The sequence below is a fragment of the Vitis riparia genome, chromosome 18 (genome assembly GCF_004353265.1).
Source record: "Vitis riparia cultivar Riparia Gloire de Montpellier isolate 1030 chromosome 18, EGFV_Vit.rip_1.0, whole genome shotgun sequence".
In the NCBI taxonomy this organism is placed as follows: Eukaryota; Viridiplantae; Streptophyta; class Magnoliopsida; order Vitales; family Vitaceae; genus Vitis; species Vitis riparia.
This window is the reverse complement of record NC_048448.1, coordinates 37747753-37771396: the sequence shown is the minus strand read 5'-3', so window position 1 is coordinate 37771396 and position 23644 is coordinate 37747753. Positions and strand designations below refer to the sequence as shown.

The window sequence follows — 23644 nt, the reverse complement described above, 5'->3', positions numbered from 1 at the left end:
GATTTCTAAAACCCCTTAATTAAGTCATAAATGGATTAAAGTGCTGATTATAATTTTTAAAATTGATTACGTGAAATGTGGTTCAAAATAAATGACTTTCTTGACTTTGACTTCTATGAGTCAAGAAAGTGACACAGCTAATTAGGAGTTTGTAACACAGATAAAATTTAAAATAATAAATCAAAATACAACCTGATGAGTTGAGGTAGAATAATGATATTTTATAAGTAACACTTGATACGAGTCCGATTTGTTAATTTAGGAATGACAATAAGAAGAGTTTAGTATAAGTTACTCTTGTTCCGATCTCAGTCCAATTCTTTACATCAAATCCTAAAACTTGTTCCAAACAATCGAAAAAAAAAATCTTTTATTAGGTATATTATGATAGATGTCCCAACATCATGCATATTAAAAAATGATTAAAAAAAATTAAAATCATTGCAAAAGAAAATAAAATGAAAGAAACTTGGCTTAAATAAAACAATTTTTTTTAAAAAAAAAAAAAACAAACAAACCTTTTAAAATTTCATCAACAAAACATTTTTCCTTTACTAATATTTAAGAAAAAACAATATGTACGTTTGGCTTTATTAGAAGGAAAAAAATCTTAATCCAATTACCATTTTTTTTTATTTGAAAAATTCATCAATGTAGTAATTTATTAGACAAGTCGATTTTTAAATGTACAGGAGATTAAAAATACTAGACCAGTAACTTATTTACACCCTTCTCTTGTCCTACCTATATCCAAATATGCAAATATATAATTTTAAAATTATATCTCACTTTTTAGCCCTACAAACAAACATAACCTTAATTTATGTTATAACTTTTATGTCATAATCTACTTCTCAAACTCCCCCAATTCTATCATAAATAAATCAAGGTGATGCTAATTTCTTCAAATTGATTAGATACATATAACTCAAAATAAATGATTTGATGAGACATGTCACTTGACTTTGACTTTTATGAGTCAAGAAAGTGACTCACGAGAAAAAAAAATTCATAAGATCCTTTTCATATTAACTCTATTATGGTCCCATCCTCCATTTTTAAAGTTGAAGCTATTTATTACCTATAGAAAGGAAAAGAAAGGATACCAAATAGAATGAAAAATTAGCAAAAACATGTTTTTTGAGAACATGTAAACTTAAAAGTTAATATCTTATATACCTTTTTCTATGGATGCCAACATCTTTTACCTTTCCTACCTTATCCCCTTTGGACTTTATTATTATTTTCTCTTTTTTCCTTTATTGTTTTTTTCCTCCATTACCATGCCTTAATATTTTGCTAGTACAAGCGCTGTAATATTTTGAGAAGTTTATATGTTTTGATTTATCTATTTGTATCTCATTCATTTTTCCTTTCATCCACTAAATTCTATATCTTAACCAATTTTCATTCTTGGTTTTTGCATGAACTAGTATATAATTGTCCTCTTTAAAAAAAATGAAAAAAAAACCACAACATTATTATCCATTTTCTTCCAATTATCTGCTTAAAAAAGTTATGTGAAGAAGGATTTAATGTAATATCCTGGACAAATAAATAAAATATAATAAGGAATTTATCTCCAATTATCTTAATTGATTTATTATAAAATAATAATAACAAAAATCAAATAAAAATGAAAATTATTTCATTCAAATTAAAAAAGTGGTATTACTATAAGGCACTGTCATTCTTTTGAATTCATACCAAGACCTTAAATAAGGTATAATTTTAATATTTGACTTTTTTTTTTTATTCTAAGTCATCCACCATAAATTGTTTGGGCTCCACTCCTTGCATTATTGGTGTGGAGGAGGAGTCTACAAGTGGAATTTAAGGCACCAACCAAGTATGACTTTGAATAAAACCGTGTGGGTCCTAATTCATAATAATTGGTTTGATGTAGGCATACAACTCGTTTGGATTAGCCCATTCTATTCAAAACTAATATGATATTTATATGAAATTAAATATCAATATCAAGGTTTAAGTTAAGTTTTTTTTTTCAATTAAACTAGTGTTATCTTATGCTCATTAATTATAGTGTCCCATGAGCTTGACTTCTATGAGTCAATAGAGTAATTTGTAAGTTAGGAGTATGTAATACAGCAAAGTCTCTTTTATATGAAACATCATAAATGGTCATGAAATTTTTGGAGTTTTTCTTTCAATCAACATTGGTGTAGGGACTAAGAAATTGAAAAATCAAACAAGATTATGTTGAGTTAAAAATGCTAGACCTATAACTTATTTAGGTCTTTCTTTTGTTCTTCCTATATCCATATATGTTATGATGTCCCTTGAGCTCAACTTCTATGAGTCAATAGAGTATTTTGTAAGTTAGAAGTATGCAACACGACAAAGTCTTTTTTATATGAAAGATCATAAATGGTCATAAAATTTTTGGAGTTTTTCTTTCAATCAGCATTGGTGTAGGGACTATGAAATTGAAAAATCAAAGAAGACTATGTTGAGTTAAAAATGCTAGACCTATAACCGTCTTTCTCTTGTTCTTTCTATATCCAAATATGTTATAATGTCCCTTGACCTTGACTTCTATGAATCAATAGAGTAATTTGTAAGTTAGGAGTATGCAACACGATAAAGTCTCTTTTATATGAAACATCATAAATGGTCATGAAATTTTTGGAGTTTTTCTTTCAATCAACATTGGTGTAGGGACCAAGAAATTTAAAAATCAAAGAAGATTATGTTGAGTTAGACCTATAACTTATTTAAGTCTTTCTCTTATTCTTCCTATATTCAAATATGTTATAATGTTATTTGAGCTTGACTTCTATGAGTCAATAGTGTAATTTGTAAGTTAGGAGTATGCAACACGGCTAAGTCTCTTTTATATGAAACGTCATAAATGGTCATGAAATGTTTAAAGTTTTTCTTTCAATCAGCATTGGTGTAGGGACTACAAAATTGAAAAATCAAATAATATTATGTTGAGTTAAAAATGCTAATATATAACTTATTTAGGTATTTCTCTTGTTCTTCCTATATCCAAATATGTTAGTGTCCCTTGAGCTTGACTTCTACGAGTCAATAGAGTAATTTGTAAGTTAGGAGCATACAACATGATAAAGTCTCTTTTATACGAAACATCATAAATGGTTATGAAACTTTTGGAGTTATTCTTTCAATCAGCATTGGCGTAAGGATTAAGAAATTGAAAAATCAATGAACATTATGTTGAATTAAAAATGTTAAACCCATAACATATTTGGGTCCTCTTATTCTTCCTATATTTAAATATGCAAATGCATAATTTTAAAATTATATCTCACTTTTTAATCCTATCAAACAAACATATCCTAATTATATATATAAATTTTTTTTACATACAATGGTTAGACATGCCCAAATAACATGAGAGCTCTTTGCTTGAGGACTCCTAATAATTTGTCTTTTATTTAAAATGGAGAAAATTAAAATTTCCAACTCAATTAAAAAAAATGGTTATAATTATGTTCACTAGCTATGTATTCTATTAGACCATTTATCACAATATTGGAATTAAGTTATAGCTCTTATGATCACTATAATCCATTTCTCAAACTCCCTTAACTAGATCATAAATAGATTAAAGTGATACTAATTTTTTCTAATTGATTAAGTAATTAAAATATAGGTCAACATAAAAAACTTGATGAGACTTGTCACTTGACTTTGACTTTTATGAGTCAAGAAAGTAACAATATTATGAAAAGAATATATATGGCTGATCCAGGAGTTTGCAACTTGGCGAAGATGTTTTCTTCCTAAACATTTATTACACAAAAAATAGAAAAAAAATTCATAAATTATCCTCCAAAATTATCTATTAAGTCTTCTAAATAATTATTAAAATATAAAATTTATATCTATTAGCTTAAAGATAATTGATTGACTACCAATTACATTAATATTAAACCTAAAACCTTGCCAATTCAATTCCTTCATAAGATCATAGTAGTTCATGAAAAAAATTAGATTAAGCATTTTAATTATTCCAAAATAACATAATTAATATATATATATATATATATATATAGAGAGAGAAGAAAAAAATAAGTAAAATGACTTTAAAGAACCATGTAAAAATTAATTAATTAATGTTATATTTATTTTTCTTTTTCTTGTGTATTTTCCTTGAAAACTTGGAAGTCTTCCTCTTTTTTTTTTTCCCCCTCTTATGGGAAAAAGCTTCCTTGAATATACATGGTCCCAAACATAAAAGTAATGATATGTGCTTACTTTAGTGATGAGATCCAAGAGCAAACACATCAAGGCTCTTGTCATGAGGGGACGGTTTAGTGGACAAAAGAGAAAGATGAGGAAGAAAATAAGATAGAGCTTGACTTCTACGATTCAATAGAGCCATGGCGGAATTTGCAAGTTAGGAGTTTCCAACACGGCAGAATAGAGATATTAAAAATTCAAAAAAGGAAAATAATGTTTTATGAATAGACAAATGAAAAGGAGAAACTCAAACAAAGCACTTGTTTGATTTTTGAAAAGTATAAAGAAAAATATCAAAAAAGAAATAAAGAAAAAAGAAATTGATAAAAAAATAAAAAAAATAAATTTAAAAGTGACAAATTATTTTTATATTCTTTGGAGGTAAATTTTATTTATTTTATATAATTATAGTTGAATCGCGGTAAAACTAATGACTAAATTAAAAATCAATAATATGTATTTTTTGTCTTTGATGCTATCAAATTAAATATACACGTGTTAATATTTTAAATTTTATTAATAGAAATATGTATGATATTTAAATATAAATATATTAAAAATGAAAAAATGTTCAATTATTTAATTTTATAATTTTTTAAAAATTCTATTATTTCTATTTAATATTATAAATTTTCTTAGAAAATAATATAATTTTTTTTGTTTGTTACATTAAGCATCTAAATGTATGTGGTTGAGTGCTTCTCATGGCTTTTCCTAAGCTTCGGGTCCTAAATTCAAGTCCTTCACCTGGAATTTCTTAAGCATGTTTTCTCTCCATAAACTTGAAAATATTAGAAAAGAAAATAATTAAGGTTATAGTTGGTTTTCGGGAAATAAAAGTTCAATAAATAACTTTTATTTACTATTTTAAATCCATTTTAATTATTTTAACATAAATATAAAGATCAAATAATTTTAAAATATATAAGTTTCTAACAATTTTCATTATATTTAATTTTTTTTTTTCATATAACAACAAAGTATGATAAATCATTTTCATTGGCATTTTCTTTCTTTTATGTAATATTTTCTAGAAACCAAACATACCCTAAAGGAATGTCAAGTTCTCTTTATTATGTTTTATCTCAAAGAAAAATAAGAAATAATTACAATTATTAAAAAAATTTAAGAATATATTTGATTCTCAAAACATTTGAAGAAAAATATAAAAAAAGAAATAAATTTTTAAAAACAAACAAAAATAATTTATTAAGTTTAAACTTTTTTTTTTCACTTTTTCTATTTTTTTTTTTTTCTATTTTTTTTCCTATTTTTTTTCTTTCACATTTTTCTTCAAATTTTTCAAAAACCAAACATAACCTTGATATTTTCCATGAACCAAAATGAGGCTTATTAATACTAAAAGTGAACTAGACATCTTTCTTTCCTTTTTGTCATAATTTCAATGTTTTAGGAATTTCTAAAAATAGAGAAATTCCCTGTGACAATCATAAACAAAAGGCTTAACAAGTAGTTTTTTAGGTGACTGAGGTATTAAATATTTGCTTCTTTTTTAAAAAATTATTTCAAAAAATTGAAACATTAAAAAAATGTAATACTTCATATTTCAAATTTTTAAAAGTAATTTTTAAAAACATAAAATAATTATATACGTTTTATATAAAAGTCTCTTTATCAAGCTGTCTCTATTTTTGTTTTTTAACCTTTTTAAAAAGAAAAAAAAAGGTAGTGTACCCAAACAAGACTTACGAATATAGGTGCAAAACACCATGTTATGAATGAAGATCTTATACAGGCAAAATCTTTAGTGGGAAATAATAAATAAAAAAAGAAAAAAAGAAAAAGGAAAAAGGAAATTAAAGATATTATGATGAAGAAAAACCTTCTTCGAGACACTGGGTTCTAATGTCTTGCATGAGGCGCTGAAGCAAGGTCGGGTTGCCGGTAACCATGGCATCAACACGCTCGACCAGCATTCTCTCCATCGAGGCTTCATCATCGACAGTCCAGGCGTACACCTTCTTGTTCCTCCTGTTAAAAACCTTGAATGAAATATTGAATAGAGAGAAGCTGGAAGCTGCTTGGAGAAATGTGGATAGAGTTGTAGAGGGAGGTCATACCCACGTAGAATTCTCACAAGCTTTTCATCAATCAATGGGTGGTAGACGCCGACGATTCCGGCAGCTTTCATTCTCAGTAAGTTGGTTCTAGCCCCAGTAGAAGGGTCCTTCATGACAATATAACCTACCTGCATGACAGTTAATGAGATTAACTAAAACTTCACGGCAGCCCGGGGAATGGTAGTTGAGCCATGTTATGCCTCTGGTACAGGTGCATAGTTGCTCTTCTATACTAAAATAACTTTGAAAAAGATAGCATGATCAAACAAACTAGATATATTTGGTTCCCTTTTTTTTTCCTTTTGTTGTTTTATATGCTAAAGATGAGCAAATACCCGATAATAGGTCAACAAGTACAGAAATAACCACTCCCAATGACTTAGGAATTTATGCTAAATAATACAAAGCAAGTTACATGATGTGATGAACATATCGTTCTCTATCCCAAGTGCTTTAGGGATTACAAAATCCCCATATAAATGCAAGATAAACCCAACAAGAACACAACCAAATCTGAGAGATCAAGTTGTAATATGAGATCGTAAAAGGAAACTTATTTTGATGAATAATAGCACCCAAAAGGGCTGGAAGAAAAGGAAAGAACCTGAGACTGCTTAACGGACACATGATGGTTTTTGTGTGTTCTTACAAGGTTAAAAACCTTGCCTACATGATAATAAAAGTAGTACTTGTTCTTACAAGGTTAAAAACCCAGGTTACTTGATACTACAAAATAGTAGTCCATAATGTATTTTCTTATTGGAGAATGGAGAGAGAGAGAGAGAGAGAAGACACAGAAGATGGAGGGGAGGGAGGGAGGAGGAGACAGGGGCTTATAATTTTCAAGAGAGGAGAAGCAGAGCACTAAGGTTTAGTACATTTTGGAGTAGAACCATAAAAATGATGAGAATACAAGGGTGAGCCATTAGTACAATTAGTTCATTTTGTGTTTCCAGTACAAAGTATGTAAGAATTTAACAAATCCCTTATCAAAATTATCACTTCTTCTACCAGGCCTGTACAGAACCAAAATCACGCGAGAATCTAATGTCTCCTTAATGAAGTGCCATTCAACTTCAAATCATTAAGCTCTATAACACTGAACCAGCTTATACAATGTTGATGTCAGATCTGTCATCATCCTCAAACAAAGTGCTTTTCTCTTAACAGAATTCTTAATTTGGCCATCTAAGCTCAAATGAACCTATTTACTAAACAAGAAACCTTTTTCCAGAGCTAAACAGCACGTCTCTTATTTTGATTTTATTAGGTAAAGGAAAGGTTATAGCCTAACATGCCTGTCTGCTTTAAAAGGTATAAGAAACTTGCACAGACCAATATGCGACTTTCTTAGAATTTGTAACCTTAATCCTGGGAAATTATCCTAAGACTAATTAAGGCTTCAAGATTTTGCGATTGTCATTCTTTTTACAACAATGGAAAAATACATGATAGGAATGACAAATAAACACAATTTCAATCTCTTAGCTTTTATACTGAGTTATTGTTCAAGAAAGGGAGCATATTTTCCACCAAGACTAAAGATACAACAGAGGCCAACCCAAGGGGGATTAACACATAGAGCCAAACTTGATCAGTCAAGCATATTGTATTTATCTCCCAAGAAGACATGAGGATATCAGTCCTAACACAGCCTACAAGTCGGTATTTCTTCAAGCTCGATAATGGCTACTCAGATTCCTCTATAACTAAAAGAAAACTAAGAATTTTGCTATCAACATTGAGCAATCGTATCTGAACCCATCTAACATTTTTTTTTTTCAGAAAAAAGAACATGAAGAGGAAAAATACTGTTGAACTGGTCCTTACCGTGACATCAGATGATAGTTTGATCACGTCCCTTGATAAACTGTCACTTTTAGCCCACACAACACAATTGCTACACTTTGTTCCCTTAACCTGAAAAGGTTCATAAAGGCCTTAGGCCTACATATCTTGGAAAGACATATATCTAAAATATGATTGACATATCAACTTGCAGAAAGCAAAACCATGGAAGATTCCCCAAAAAAATACCAAAATTCATAAGATAGTGATACATAGTTCCAAACTATATGAAACAATTTGTCCTCAACAAATCATGAATTCCCACATTAATTAATAAAAAATTAACTATCAGTAATAATATTTGTTTTCTCTTTGTAGTATATTGTGCAATAAAGATAAGTACGTCAAATTTATTTTATTGTGCATGTACATACACATTTTGGGAGTTAAAGGAGAAAAGAAAAAAGAAACTAAAAGAGGACAAAGAACAGAAACTTACAGCAGAAAGAATATCCTTTGCAAGCCCTTTTTCATATGAAGGAGGCCCAACCTTTGCATCCAGAATGACCTGCTGAACTGAACCTGATATCAACTAAGAATAGCCATTTGAACCATAATCAAACAAACCAATCAATGAAGCCTCAGAAGAAAAAGCAAGATTGTGGGTAGATATGAATGAATAGTATCAAGACATTTGACTCAAGTGCTATTAGGCATAGCTGCAACAAAAGACTGAATGAGAGTGATTGACATGGTGTGACAGTTACAAGTACACTAGTAAGAAGGGATATGAAAAGTAACTAGAGAAAGAGATCCTGAAAATACCATCAGAGCATCTTCAATGGTGGGTATCTTCACATCACTATACTCCCGGGGAATTTGATAAATGGTATCCAGCTCTTTTATCTGACAACCACAAACTAAAGTATATTCTCAATCAACAATACTCGTATATCTATCTGAAAAATAAGATATCTGGTGGGGATAATGTGATAAAATTGAAACATATTATTGGTTTTCTTAACAAGTTAAACTTAAAAATTCCAAAAGAAACTTGTTCTATGCAGTGGTTTATATGCTTCAAAACCAGAACTTTTTTTTTTTTCTTGTTTTTCCTGATAGGTACTTCCAACCAGAACATACAAGCTAGCAAACAACATAAGGATCAATGAAGTTACCAAAATAGCCAGAAGAAGGCCCTCATTAGAGGTTAGACAATAATGAACACTATATTTTGCTTCTAAAAGCCTAATGGCACTACTAAGTTAGAATTCAAATGATCCCTTTTATGACCTAGAACCTGTTTTATTAAGAAGTTAAACCATCTAGCTTCTAGATAACCGCAAAATATTCTTTAAGAAGCCTTCTGGTAGGAAATACCCAGAATATAAACCATTATAGTTTTCTTTTAGCATAAATTCATCAAATTTGTCATGTTACATCAATAATCTGATTAACCTTAGCTTTTGCACCAGAAAATTTTAAAAATGACAACCCCAGAATTGATATTGCAAAGGAATGAATCAGTTACTAAATCTGAACACATTGTTAATGACAACATTCACAAAATGACTTAATGCAGTTATTGGGAAGCCAAACCAGCAAACCTCACCTCCTTCATGCTCAAGTACCCAACTTTGGCAGTCATGTTACCAGATATCCGCTGCAACTCCCTGCCTGTGACATGTAAGAATCAAGTCTCCAAGCAGCATCCAGGATAATTCTAAGACAATCTAAGGTTAATGATGCTTGAAAATGAATTAAAAAGTCAGATTATTCTGAAGGATGCAGCATGCTGCAAATGATGTTCACCAAAAGGTTTGTTTCAATAAATAACTCTTCCTGCTCAAGGTATCTTTCCACTGACAAAAAAAATGTTCAAGATGCACCTTCTTCTTTCTTGCTATCGGTTATCTTAATGCAATTTCTCAAAACCTAAACCTCCAAAATCTACTATACAGGATTGTTGAAGTACAAAGTTTAGACACTAAATGAGATTTATCTATTGACAAGCAATGGTTTACCATAGTCAAAATTTAGTACTACAAACCTCACTAAGCGAAACAAAGCATATCTAGATTAAAATTTCATATGAATCAGTATTTTTTTTTTTTATGATAACTGAGGAACCTTCCACGGCCAAGCCCTTAGGACTCTCCATGGGGACCCAAACTTCAAGATGCTGACCGCAACCACAACAACCAGCACAAGTAAATCAGGGTATTTAACCAGTGGAAGGATTCATATAAATCAGTATATTATAAGTCCCAGAGCAGGAAATGTAATGAAGGTTCATCCTACATAACAAAATTTTACTTAAACACAGCAAAGCATTCTCTATTAACTAATTAAAGTCATTAATTTGCATAAGATGATAACCAGGAAGTGGATGGTGGCAAACCATTTTACAGTGAGGTGAAAGCAAAAAAAATACCTGTCATGAAGAGCAAACAAACCCCATCTGAAGAGCGAGAAACATCAATCTCAATGCAATCTACTTGTGAATGAAGAGCAATTCGATATGCATCCATCTGTAAATTGAAGAAGAAAGGAAAGGAAATAAGAATTAAAAACTTTCAGCATGACATATTTTTTTCAAAAAATGCATGACTGAAGATGCTGAAACATGTTAGTGCATCTATGGACAACCTTTTAACTAACATCAGAGGGACTGGCTGATTCTAGCACCATAATCCTCATTTATTTAATAAATATCGAAGAATGCTCACTTTTCAGTGACCATAAACCAATTAATGTTCAAGATCCTATTCAATAATTAGCAACAACATGGTTCTACATTCTTTTAGGCACAATATCAAGCTGCTGCAGGAAAAAAAAAAATCAAACCTAAAGTCGGTTTATACAGGGTTGACACCTTAGGCAACCCAACGTAAGACAAACTAATGTGTAGCGTGGACTAGTATTTCATTCTGCCCCAGTTCATCTTGATTTATTTGCAAATTATTCCAGAAAAATGCAGTCATACAAGGGTCAGAGAGAGGATCAACAACTTATTTCATTTGGCACTGAATCTTGCCATACCAGTTAGAGATATTAGCAACAAAAACTTCTCAAGTAATTTTTGGACCCTTCTCAAAAATAAATTTAGAATTTATCATAATTAAAACACTACAGAAGAAACTTATACAAGTTTTTAGGCCTAAAATAATATCATAGTATTCAATCCTAGATAAGGCTGTTGGAGGTGTTAAACTTACTTGCCTCATTTATCATATGTTACTCGAGAACTAGAATTGGAAAATAACTAATACATAACAAATAGAATCTCAGACCTCGAGACCTGGAAGATGAATTAGCATCTCAAATAGAACACTTTTATGAAAAAGGCAATAAAAATGGACATGAAATGCATACAGTGTTGGGGAAAGCCTTGGTCGAGTCACCACCATGAGCGCATACAAGAGGAGGATTATTCAACCAACCACACTTTCTCAATTGCATCTGTGTGACAATTATACAAAAAGGAAAACTAATTAGCCAATGCCTAATAGTAGAGTCAAACATATCCCCTCATTAAATAAAAATGTATTTCAAGTAAAATACTGTCAGCCAAGAAAGAATTTGGGCTTGTAGGTTCCATTTTCATTTTCTAGAAGTTGTGGTAAGTAAAATTTGTCAGAGAATTTGCTTCAATACCCTGTTTTCTAAATGTTAAAACCACAAGTCTTCAAAATGTTGCTCCCCGCCCATTAACGAAAGAGTAACCAAACCAATAACAAATTTAAGGTTTTCATCTTTTTAGAAAAAATTTGCTCAAACAAACTGTATTTAGAAAATCAATGCATATAATATAAAAATTGCTAAAAATAAGTTCTCCCAAATTAATATCAAAGAGAATATCTGCCAAGAATATTATCTACCAGGTGTCACTTCCATCCATTAATTTCAGCAAATAATAGATAGTTAATTAAAACAAGATACGAACTTTATCTTTCCCTGATTCACAACTTTAAATACTCAAAACAAAAAATCCAAATAAAACAAAGCATGGATTCGATCATCACATTCCTACAATACAGCTGAGCCTTAATACGGTTCATCACTTGGGCATATAAGTAACATACTAAAAATTCCACACTCTTTTTTTTATGAAAAACTCCCAGGTATTCAAATCTACAGAAAATTTTTCAGTAGGTATAAATTCCATAAAACAGACATTTGATTACCATATGGGCTCATTAACAACCTAAAACATGAAAATAAAACTTGGGTTTTGACTTCGATTGCAAATTTTCCATCGAAACAAGCAGAGACTTTCTCCCCCAAAAGAAACAACATATGGGTTCAAAACAAAAAGAGATTTTACAGTACCAGATTCCATTAATTCGAAAAGTAACAAGAAAATACCATCTTCTGGGTCGATCAAGAACCTGAAACATAGAAACAAAAACTGGGTTTTGACTGCAATAAATTCCTACCTGATGGAAACGTCTGAGTCGAAAATGGAAGAAAATGGGGGCACAATAGCGATGAAGGCAAGGCATATGATGATGAAACGTACGGATCTGAAAGATGAGATTCTCAGGTATCTCTGGCTCCGCCCATGTCTCTGAAGCTGTGGTTGCTTCTTCCCAATCCTAGAGATCGCCATTTTTTCAGAGTCAAAGGCTTCTGAGAGAGAAAATCAAAGGCATAAAGCCATGCTTTTGTGAAGAAATAGAAGTTCGGGGACTTTTTGGTAAATATCTGCAAAATTAATTAAATTCTTGTATTGTATTTATTTAGAAAAATGAATTTTTAATAGCAACGTCAAATATAAATCTGATAATAGTGTACAATTTTATTTAGTATTTATTGAGAAAATTAATAATATTTTATAAAAATGGATAATAATATGAATATTATTTATTATTGAATTTTCATTTACTTAGTTTAAGTATAACCCATATTTTTATATTATTCAATTTTTTATTTATGAAATAAAATAAAAATAATGTACCATTAAATTTTATATTTAGGAATGTATTTTAAAAATAATTTTATACTTAGTGAATGAATAAAAAATATTTATATTTAAATATTAGTCCAATATCAGAAATAAAAGATAAAATATTTTGCTTTTTTTTTTAAAATTAAGTTGAATAGATGGGGAGTTTGTACCACATGGCCCATCTGGCAGTTGCATTTTCATTTTCAGAAATAATTGAAACATGTTGTGAATTTGATATTTTTAAATTCCACATTTTTTAAGGAATATTTTTAAAAACAGTTTCTTACAATATTTTAGTTGATGTGTTTTGTTGGAAGCGTTTTTAGAATAATTACATACAAAGTTTCTTTTTGGGAAACACTATAAATAATTTTTCAATATTACAAATTATTTTTTAAACTTTTAAAAGTATTTTTAAAATTTTATCAAATATATAATTTTTTTTAAAATATTTTTTTAATTAAAAATATTTCCTAAATTACCACCAAATGCATAGACTTTATAATGGCTGTTAAGATAATGGTATAGTTTCTTATACCACTTCATTCCATTTCTATTACATATATAATTAAATAAATAATAATTTAATTTAATTTTTATTTTCTGTTTTAAATAATAAATAAAAAGTAGTGTACTTACCTTTAGAGAAATTAAATTAAATTTAAAAAATTAATTTTCATATTTAAGTTCTTAAATAAAATTATGTTCTTGAAAACAATTAAGAATCATTTAAAAAGTTATTAAAAAAAACTATTTCTTGATAACTATTTTTTTTATAGAAAAAAAAAAAAAGAATGTCATTAAACATACCTTTAGAGGTTGTGGTGAAATACTTTTTGGAATTGAAAAACATATTTGACGGATTTTGGAATAAAATCAATTATTTAAAAGTTAGTTTTTAAAAGAGGATAATTATTTAGAATATATTTGAGACATTTTCTAAGTATTTTTATAAATAAAAAATTGAGAATTAATTAAAAATTTAAAATAAGTCAAAAACTTTCACATTTTGTGGTTAAAGGGTGAAAAAATATTTTTTTATATTTAAATTTATAAAAAATGTATAAATCCTAAAACTATTCTAAATATTTCCATTAATTGTATGGTCATATAGTATGAGGATTAAAGGTAGTATTTTATATTTACATTTAATACATGAATGTTATTAGGATTAAAAATTTATATAAATAAAAAAATGAAAATTAAAAATATAATAAGATACATTTAAAATATGAAGCCCCATGGTCGGTCGAAGTGCATTGGAGGTAATGCCTTTCTTTGATGGAACTCAATTGCCATTTTTTAATTTATATTTATTGACAAAGGTATAAATTCCCTTATTTTACTTGTTATAAAAATTATGAAAAAAAATTTTAAATTATGGTGAAAAATTATTATTATTATTATTATTTGAAAAGAACCCCTTCTTTCCACCGTGGCAAGTTGCGAGTTGCCACGTCACAACCTTATTCCTGCTGTTAACAAGACAAATTTAAAAATAAAATAAAAGTAAAATAAAATAAAATTTCTTCTTTAAAAACAAGCTTTGTGTCGGTCTCACGAAAATTAAATGATTTCATTTCTGAAAAGGAATCGACACCAATTTCTAGGAGAAATTTAATGCTGCATGAGTCTGAAATTGTTTCAGTTTCAATCCACCGGGGGAATTTAAAGAGAAGAAGAGGCTTGAAGAAACCCTAAAGTAAATTTGGTTCATTTTTTTCCGGGAAAATTGGGCGGAGTTTTCTCGAGAAAATGCCGGTTTCCCCCACGAAGATCGGAGTTGGCCCTTGGTTCAATAAGAAGATCGTGGATCCTCTTCTCCAAATCCTTCGCAGGTCACTGCCTTTCTCTCTCGGTTGATTAGGATTTGGTGATATTGGAAGTAATTCACGTCTGTTTGTGTATGTTTCTGTGTAAATCAGTTCAAGGTTTGGATTTGAATAGTGTGTTTCTTTGTGTTGGATTTGAATTGGCATGCTTGAATTTTTAGGGCCTGTTTACTTGGGGAATCCAGAACTGTTGTCAGTTTCGGAAATTTGCTGACCTGCTTTCAAGGAATGATTTTTGGGGGATTTCCTGAAGATGAGACATGTCTACAAGACGTGAAAGGAATAGCTTTGAAAAATGCAAACACTTCAGCTATTAAAAAAGAGTTAAAAATTTTAATTCTTTAGAGAAAAAAAACTCTGAAAATGCCATTCCATTTCCACTACTAAGCAAGCTCAACTCTTTCAATGCTACTATATTAATCTTGTAGGGATATTATGTTTTGCTTATAATCTGCCTTCTGATGTTCTCTACTTGGATTGATTTTGAAATGCTTGTTGTTTGATCTAAAATTTGGTAGCAAACAATCGAGATTCTGATTTCTTCATGAATGATCGTTTTTTGAGGTATTGATGAGAAATTGGGTTGAATTTTCTTAGGGGGGCGGAGCCGAAGCAATTGGCTTTCTCTGCAGCTCTTGGGATTACTTTGGGAGTATTTCCTATATGTGGTATGTTGGTTTTGGGCATTTCTAATTTTATTTTAATAGCAGTATTTTGGGAATAAACTTTATTAAATAATCAAAAAATTATTTGTTTGAAATATTATTTTATCGTTCTAGCAGTTTGTATTCATCTTGACCCTGACTCAACTATATGAATTGAGTGCATCCAGATGATATCTTGATTTTGTATTGCAAATTTTATGATATTTTGATGCCATTCTATGACTTTGAACTTAAAGAGAATGTGGGTCTAGTAACCGTTTGGCAGAATTGTAACTTCTAGTGAAAATTATATTGAAAAGACCGATGTCTTCCAGAAAGAGGAGGCGGGTGGTTGTTTGGCGGGAAGTGTTGCTCACAGCCTAGAATTGGGTTGTTTTGGATTGGTGTTCAATGTCAAAGAAGTCTGGCTCATGGATTAACTTCATTGTTCACTGCCTAGAACTTGTTTTTTTTTTATAAGCAAACACAGAATTCATTAAAAGAAGGCTAAAAAGCCCCAAAGTATATAGGATGTATACAAGGCAGCTAAGGCCTTACAAGCAAAAAGGCCAAACACAAACCACCCCTTAACTGGAGGCTAGCCACTCCAGGAATCCTAAAAGGGAAGGCGGCTCCTCTTCCATATACAATTTAGCCCAACCCCAAATATTACATACAAAAGGATATATTTTTTTTTTTATAGATAAACAACAGAATATATTAGAAAAGGCTAAAAAGCCGCATGTAAACAGGGGGTATACACAAAAGCCCAAAACAAAGAGCTGAAATAAAAGAGGGGATAAACCTCGCCCACCCTCAAGTGGCCACAAGCCACTCCAAAAAGCCTAAGAGAGAATAGGTTTCCTCACCAATGTACATCCTAGCCCAACTCCACAAGTTACATACAAAAAAATTTTTGAATTTCTGAATATCTAATGACCCCCTCCTAAAAGCTAACCTATTCCTTTCCTTCCAAACCATCCAAAATATGCACAACGGGATGGAATTCCAGGTCTTTTTTCTTTTTTTTCCCACAAAAGAGCCCCTCCAACTAAGTAACACCTCTTTAACTGACTCTGGGAACACCCACTGAACTCCAAAAATGGCGAGGGCAATCTCCCAAAGAGTCTTAACCACTGTACAATGTAAAAGAATGTGATTCGCATTTTCCTCTTCATAGCCACACAAAAAACACCGGTTAGGGAGCTGCCACCCCCTTCTTTGAAGCTTATCCAAGGTGAGGATCTTCTCCCACGAAGCTTCCCAAGCAAAAAAAAGACACTTTTGTTGGATCCTTATCCATCCAAATGCGTCTGTTCAGGAAGGCACAGGCTGAGGAGCCAATCAGCATTTTATAAGCACCCTTAGCCTCAAAAACACCATTGCCTTCCCTTTTCCATCTCATAGAATCCTCCTCAGGAGATGTCCTGAAGTCCCTCAGCAGATTCAGCATATCTCCTATCTGGTCCAGCTCCCAATCATTGAAATCTCTAGCCAAGCTGAGATTCCAACCTCCTTGACCTAGGCTAGAGTCCCACACTTCACTTACTTTGGCATTCCTATGACCCGCCAAGGTAAACAGCTGTGGAAAAGTTTGAGAAAGCGCCTCATTGCCACACCACTTATCCGTCCAGAACAAAACTCTAGTCCCCTTCCCTACCTTAAAATCAATGCTCTCCCAGCACCAATCAGCCTCCTTCATGATCTCCTTCCACAATCCCACTCCATGAGACCCACAAACTTCCTTAGTCCTCCACCCACACCCCTCTTGACCATATTTCTCCCCTATCACCGTTTTCCAAAGATTATCCTTCTCATAGGCATATCTCCAAACCCATTTGCCTAGCAAGGCTTTGTTCAACAAGTCTATCTTTCGGATGCCTAATCCACCCTCCTCCTTAGGGCTACAGACCACCTTCCAGTTAATTAAGTGGGCTTTGCTCTCCAAGCTTCCCCCCCCCCCCCCCCCCCAAAAGAAATCTCTTTGGATTTTTTCAATCCTTTTTGCAACAGACTTAGGAATGTGGATAAGGGATAGAAGGTAGATGGGTATGTTGGCCAAAGTACTCTTGATAAGAGTAATTCTTCCCCCCTTCGAGATGTATTGTCTTTTCCACTGGACTAGTCTTCTTCTCATTCTCTCTTCCACCCCATCCCAGGAAGAAGAGGTTTTATGGTGGGCTCCAAGGGGCAGCCCCAAATAGACAGTGGGTAAAGCCCCCAATCTGCATCTTAGCTCAGCCGCCGGCTCCTCCAGCTCATCCACTTCCCCAACAGGAATTAGAACACTCTTGGCAAGATTAATTCTGAGGTCGAAAGCCGCCTCAAACCACGCCAAGATCCAGCTTAGATTGGTTACTTGCTCTCTTCTAGCTTTGCAAAAAATGATTGTGTCGTCAGCAAAAAGGAGATAGGAGACAGTCAGCTCCTCACCCCCTCTCCCCCGAAGCCTACAGCCGGAAAGAAAGCCCCCCTCACCAGCCCGTCTAAGAAGGGTGCTAAGCACTTCCATACCCAAGACGAAGAGATACGAAGAGAGAGGGTCTCCTTGCCGCAACCCCTTTGAGTTTGAAAAGAAACCGGCAGGCACCCCATTGATTAAGATGGAGAATTTAGCAGTGGAAATACACCACCACATCCAATCCATCCAACGAGACCCAAAGCCCATTTTCCAAAGCACCTTCATCAGAAACTTCCAATTGATGCTATCATAGGCTTTTTCAATGTCCAACTTGCATATCAACCCTTTCTCTTTTCTTTTGTGCCAGTAATCAATCACCTCATTAGCCACTAGAGAAGCATCCAAAAGAATATTTAAACCTCTGAATTGCTAACCCCCCCCCCCCCCGAAACATGCTGATGTTCTTCTTCCTTTTTCTTCTTTTGTTTTTTGTTTTTTGTTTTTAGGCTTTCTTGGATGACATTGAGAATGCTTTTGTATATGTTGTTGAGTATCAAAGCAGGCGCTCAGAGTAGTCTGGGTATCTGAGGTCTAATCCCACCCACATTTCTTTTTTGTGCATTTAGGAGCAGCATTATAACTATCACCAGAAATGAGAACTCCAGATTTTTAAAGATCATGAATTCATTTTTCATTGTAAACCTTTCTTGAATCCTCTGTTATGCTTTCCTTTCTTGATTCTTTCACTTGCTTCTTTTGAGTTATGTTCCATTATTGCATGTGCTGTTTTTACTTTTCTAGTGAATTACCATTCATGAAAGATATCCACCATGATTGTCTGGCTACAAAATAAATGAAGAAAATAACGTGAAAGTGCTATCTAGCAACAAATAGATGGATGTTCTTTCTACTTCTATATCTAAACTGATTAAAAGAGATGCAGAGGAAAACAATTTTTTGCAGACTAGAGTTCTATAGCAAGCTTGTTTCTCTCATTTCGTTCCTGCTCTGCCTTCTTACACAGACCCACTCAGGAGAAAATTAATATCTTTGTAGGTTTAGCGCCTATTTGTCTCTTTTGGTGCATTTGGGGAGAGCGAAACCGAAGAACGTTCCAAGAGGAAGAAATGTCAGATACGAGTCTAAGGAACCTCTTTTTTCGGTTTCTTCTAGAGTGGTCTAAACCTTTTCTGGACTTAGACTATCTCTCCTTTCTGATTTTTTTGGGTGATGGGGTTGAAGTTTAGCTGTTTCCTTTTTAGTCTGTTGTTGTTTTTGTGGCCTTGGGTTTGGCTTTCTTTGTATACTGCCTATGTACATGGGGAGCGCCCCCTTTTAGGCGTGTTTTAATCATAAATTTTCTCTTTGTCTATCAAAAAAAAAAATCTTTGTAGGTTTTAGATGTTTTCTAAAATGATGCTAGAATCCATAACTCCCTGAATCCGAATTGTCCTGTTTGCATACCTTTTCCTTCTCCTTTAATATATCATGCCATTTTCTCTTATTTATAGATAAGGTCATTTTTGCTTAGGCATTTTTCACCACTTCAATGCTTATTTTAAATAAATTAAGTGGTTGTGCTGATTGGTCAAAATTGGTGAACAGGCATAAGTTACTCAATTAACCAACCATGTGCACAATTCTGCTTGTATTTTCTTATGATATGGATGCATAAAGCTACTCGATGTAACTTGAGTACCTTGGATAACATCATATTTTTAGCTAATTTTGTTAATGACAGGGGTAACTGTGTTTTTGTGTGGAATGGCGATTGCATTGCTTGGATCTCTTTGTCATTCTCCAAGTGTGATGCTTGCTAATTTCATTGCTACTCCAATAGAGTTGAGGTAAATAGATGTTTCTTTTATGTGAAGTCATATTTTTTCTCTTCTGTTTCTCATTTTTTCTAGCTACAGGGTACAATTCAATTTTTAATCTGATGTTCATATGTAAAGTTGTACTTCTATTTGTTTATTTGAAAGCTAGATAAAGTGTGAAATTAAAGTTGCTCGGATGCAAATATATGACATGGATTTGGCACAAATTCTTAGATAGTATCTCATTTAAATTTTTAAGTTGGCACAAAATCTTCTTTTTTTCCAATTTTCTTTTTAAAAAGACCTTCATTATAATTTTTCTTTACTGTACATTACTACAAGTTCGCTGCATGTTTGATCCATTTTCTCCTTTACTTTTTGCATCATTTATTTTTTAGTTGCTTCATGTTGTCACTTAAAGGTTACAGAAATTCATATGATTGTCCTTTTTTTGTTTTCCGTATTATGCATGGTGGGTTATGAGTTACAAGTGCGATTATGGAAACTGCCCGATGGATTAACAAGGTATTTCAGAAAAATTGAAATTTTGGAATAATATAAATTACTTAATTAGTTAGTTGTGTTGGACAACCAATTTTCCTAATAGCATAAGCTTGTAGGATTTGCGTCCACAATGTATATCATGCACTCTAATACTCTCCCTCACGTGTAGCCTTCATTTTTGGGCTTAATAAGTTGGGTAAATAAACATGCAATGGTGAGCTTCAAATACTTGACCTTCCACCAAATAAGGCTTTGATACCATGTTGAACAACCAATTTTCCTAAAAACTTAGGCTTGTAGGAGCTGGGCCCACAATGGACATCATACACTTTAAAGAGTAAGACACAATTTGCTCATTCTACCTAATATAGAGCATTAATATAAAAAATGAGAAGGCAGACAATGTACAAATTACTTAAAAAGGGATGCCAACAAGTCCAAACTTCATTTGATGAATTTAGGCACACCTGGTGTTTGTCTAATGCTTGTACATGCTTTACAGATAATTGTCCATGGATGCTGTCCTCCACAGCTTTTGTTTTGTTGTCCATCTGTATGTTCTAATTGTTGTACCATGTTTTATATTCTAGTCTGGTGGTTCCCTTCTTGCGCTTTGGTGAAGTCATTTCCGGTGGACCTCATTTTCCATTGACGTCTGATGCTATGAAAAAGGTTTTGACTGGCCATGCTTCTCGAGAAGTCTTATTAAGCATCGTTCATGCGGTAGGTTGTCAATCACTATTTCTAAACTGATAGCTTCTCTCTTTCAACTAAGCAATTTTAAGGGATCCAATGAATATGACTTGCAAAATGGTAGATAAAGATGATGATTCAATCTTTTTGAGGACTGTCAGGGTTTGCATAATAATCAAAAGAACTGAAAGGGAGCAAATTAATCTGAGAAGATTGCAGAGAAATGTGGGGAGAGAATGTGTAATTATTTAGGAAATTGTTGTGGCCTACTTCTTTGTTTAACTCTTAATTAAATAGACTAAAATGGCAAAACTATCATTGATTTTTCCCCCTTTGAATCTATCCAAGATCTCATTAGAAATTGTAGAATTTTGATCTCACATTGTACTCTAATTGTATTTCACTCTAATAGTAAAATTTCCCGTTCACCTTTCTTTCTTTGAATCTGCAAGGTCTTACTGAATTTCAATTTTTGAGCAAATCTTTTGTAGTTGCTGGGATGGCTTGTTGCAGCACCCTTTATCTTGGTCATACTCTACCTAATATTTTTGCCGTGTTGCAAACTCCTGGTTCGCAAATTCAGTCCTGTTCCTTCAAGTCCGAAGAAGCCTGTCCATCCCCACATGGAAGTGAAGCTAAAGGTAAGGGATGTGTGATAAAGATTGTATTGAAACCATTTGCTTCATCATCCCCATTTACTGTAATAATGCCATTTGTGCTTCTAACATAACACTGCTTGTACATAAAACTTTACTGGAGTAAATGCATGTAATTATCCTTTATAAACATGTTGAATTCAGTATTGTTACCTGGTTGACTGTTTGGATGAATCTATGAAAAATGAAATCTGTGCTTTTCTTCTCATTCTGATTTCATTTGTGGCATTTGCTTAATTGGATTTCCATTCTTTTTCTTGAGAAACCGATTTCTGTATGATCCAATATATGATTTGGGTTTGAGAACATTGCATTATTACCATTGTGTCACTCTTGTTGAGTTGGTGGCTTGGATAGTTGATTATCAAAAGTTCTGAATCCAACTACATCCTCACCAAGAGCTTCTTAATCTTCTAAAAGTAGTATTTGATGGTAAGTTTTAAGTGTGTTTAGATGGAACTTTATGGTTATATTTGGTTCTCATAAAGTATTAGGGAAAGAAAAAAATTGATTATTTTTATTTTTATTTTTTATGTTTTATATATTATAAAAAATATGAAAGGAAATAGAATATAATTTAAATTAGTTAGAAATTTATATATTTTAAATTATTTAATCATTTTATAAAAAAGTTAAAATAAGTTAAATGATTTTAAAATAGCATATAAAAATAATTTATTGATTTTAAATATATTTTTTATTTTGCTTTCTTTTTTTTGGTGCTTTTCTTCTCTATTTTCTTTTGTTTATATTTTCTAGTAACCAACCGTAACCTATGAGTCTCCCACTTTACAATGTGATTTATCAACATAATTTTTGTTTAATTGCAACTTTTAAAAAATCATAATTATCCATAATTCTTAGACATAAAATTTCATAAAATGGTTTTGAGGAAGGTGTATTTCCTCTTGCAAAAGCAACTATCTATATTTTAAGGGCAATGCTTTGGCACCTTCACCCTTGGTGCCTTGTAAGTGGTCATAACCTGTTTCAACACGATGGTCTTGTAGATGGCCAATTCTTGCCTAATCTCTCGATCTATGTTATTTATTTATTTTTGGGGTGTTTGATATATGGGAAATACAAATATTTGATTAGAGGAAAGATCAACTTAATTTTTCTTTTTCAGTTTTTAATAACCGAAACATAAGATCAAAAAATTGTACGCATTTTCATTACTAAACAAATCGTCAATGTCTCCAAAATTTATTAGAATCTGGGCTGTTGTTGCGGATATTAGTTAGGCTTTGTTCAGGTCATTGTTTAACGAACTGGGCTAAACTGGTTTGAGGTCAAAGTGGCCCAATGGTGGCCCATAATAACGATGATGATGACTTGAAAACCATCACCGATTCACCACAACTACTTTTCACTTCTCAGAGTACTCAAGTGGGCCCCACTTGTTTTTTATTCAACAAAATAAACCATAAGAAAATTTTTGAATGGAACATGATTTAATCAATTACTATCTATTTTGTTTATTTATTAGACTATAAATTACTATTAATGAAAATATTTTTATAATAAAAACTAATTCATTTTTAGTAGTAATGATTAGTGTATAATGAATAATAATAATTTTTAGTAATAAATTCATTAAATAATTATAAAATTTAATTGCAATTACTAAGTCCAAAGAAAGAAATAATAAAGTGAAGAGAATAATACTTTATATGTTTAGTATTAATAACAAACTTAATAAAAAATTTAATTTTAAGTCATGGATTAAAAATAATGAAAATAATGATTAAAGATGTGAATGATACGAAAGATTTCTAGAAATAAAAAATAAAGGTAGTAAAGGTAAAGTGAAATTTTCATTTTAATAAGAAGAAACATAATTGTAAGGAAAAAAATGTCATTTTAAATAAAGAATATGTAAAATATTAATAAAAATAAATATAGGAAATAAATTTAAAAGTAGAAATATTGAAAATTTTGAATAAGAAATAGTAAAAAGTGCCTGTAAGTTTTTTAAAAATGGTATACAAGGAATATTTACAAATGCCCTAATATTAAAATTAGTATATGATGAAAAATAATAACT

At 31.5% G+C, this 23644-nt stretch overlaps 1 protein-coding gene and 1 pseudogene across 1 annotated transcript; one reads left to right on the top strand and one right to left on the bottom strand.

Moving 5' to 3' along the window:
- Positions 1-5922: 5922 nt before the first annotated feature.
- Positions 5923-12769, bottom strand: LOC117906074 (annotated as a pseudogene).
- Positions 12770-14631: 1862 nt separating this feature from the next.
- Positions 14632-21763, top strand: LOC117905914. Its single transcript, XM_034818788.1, has 5 exons — positions 14632-14888; positions 15480-15550; positions 19669-19774; positions 20839-20971; positions 21433-21763. The coding sequence occupies exons 1-5, from the start codon at positions 14806-14808 to the stop codon at positions 21595-21597; spliced, it is 558 nt and encodes a 185-aa protein (XP_034674679.1). The 5' UTR covers positions 14632-14805; the 3' UTR covers positions 21598-21763.
- Positions 21764-23644: the final 1881 nt, after the last annotated feature.

Coding starts and splice junctions, on each gene's coding strand:
- LOC117905914 (XM_034818788.1), top strand. CDS start 14,806: ATGCCGGTTTCCCCCACGAAGATCGGAGTTGGCCCTTGGTTCAATAAG. Junction 15,551..19,668: donor GGGAGTATTTCCTATATGTG/GTATGTTGGTTT, acceptor TGTTAATGACAG/GGGTAACTGTGTTTTTGTGT. Junction 19,775..20,838: donor GCTACTCCAATAGAGTTGAG/GTAAATAGATGT, acceptor TTTATATTCTAG/TCTGGTGGTTCCCTTCTTGC.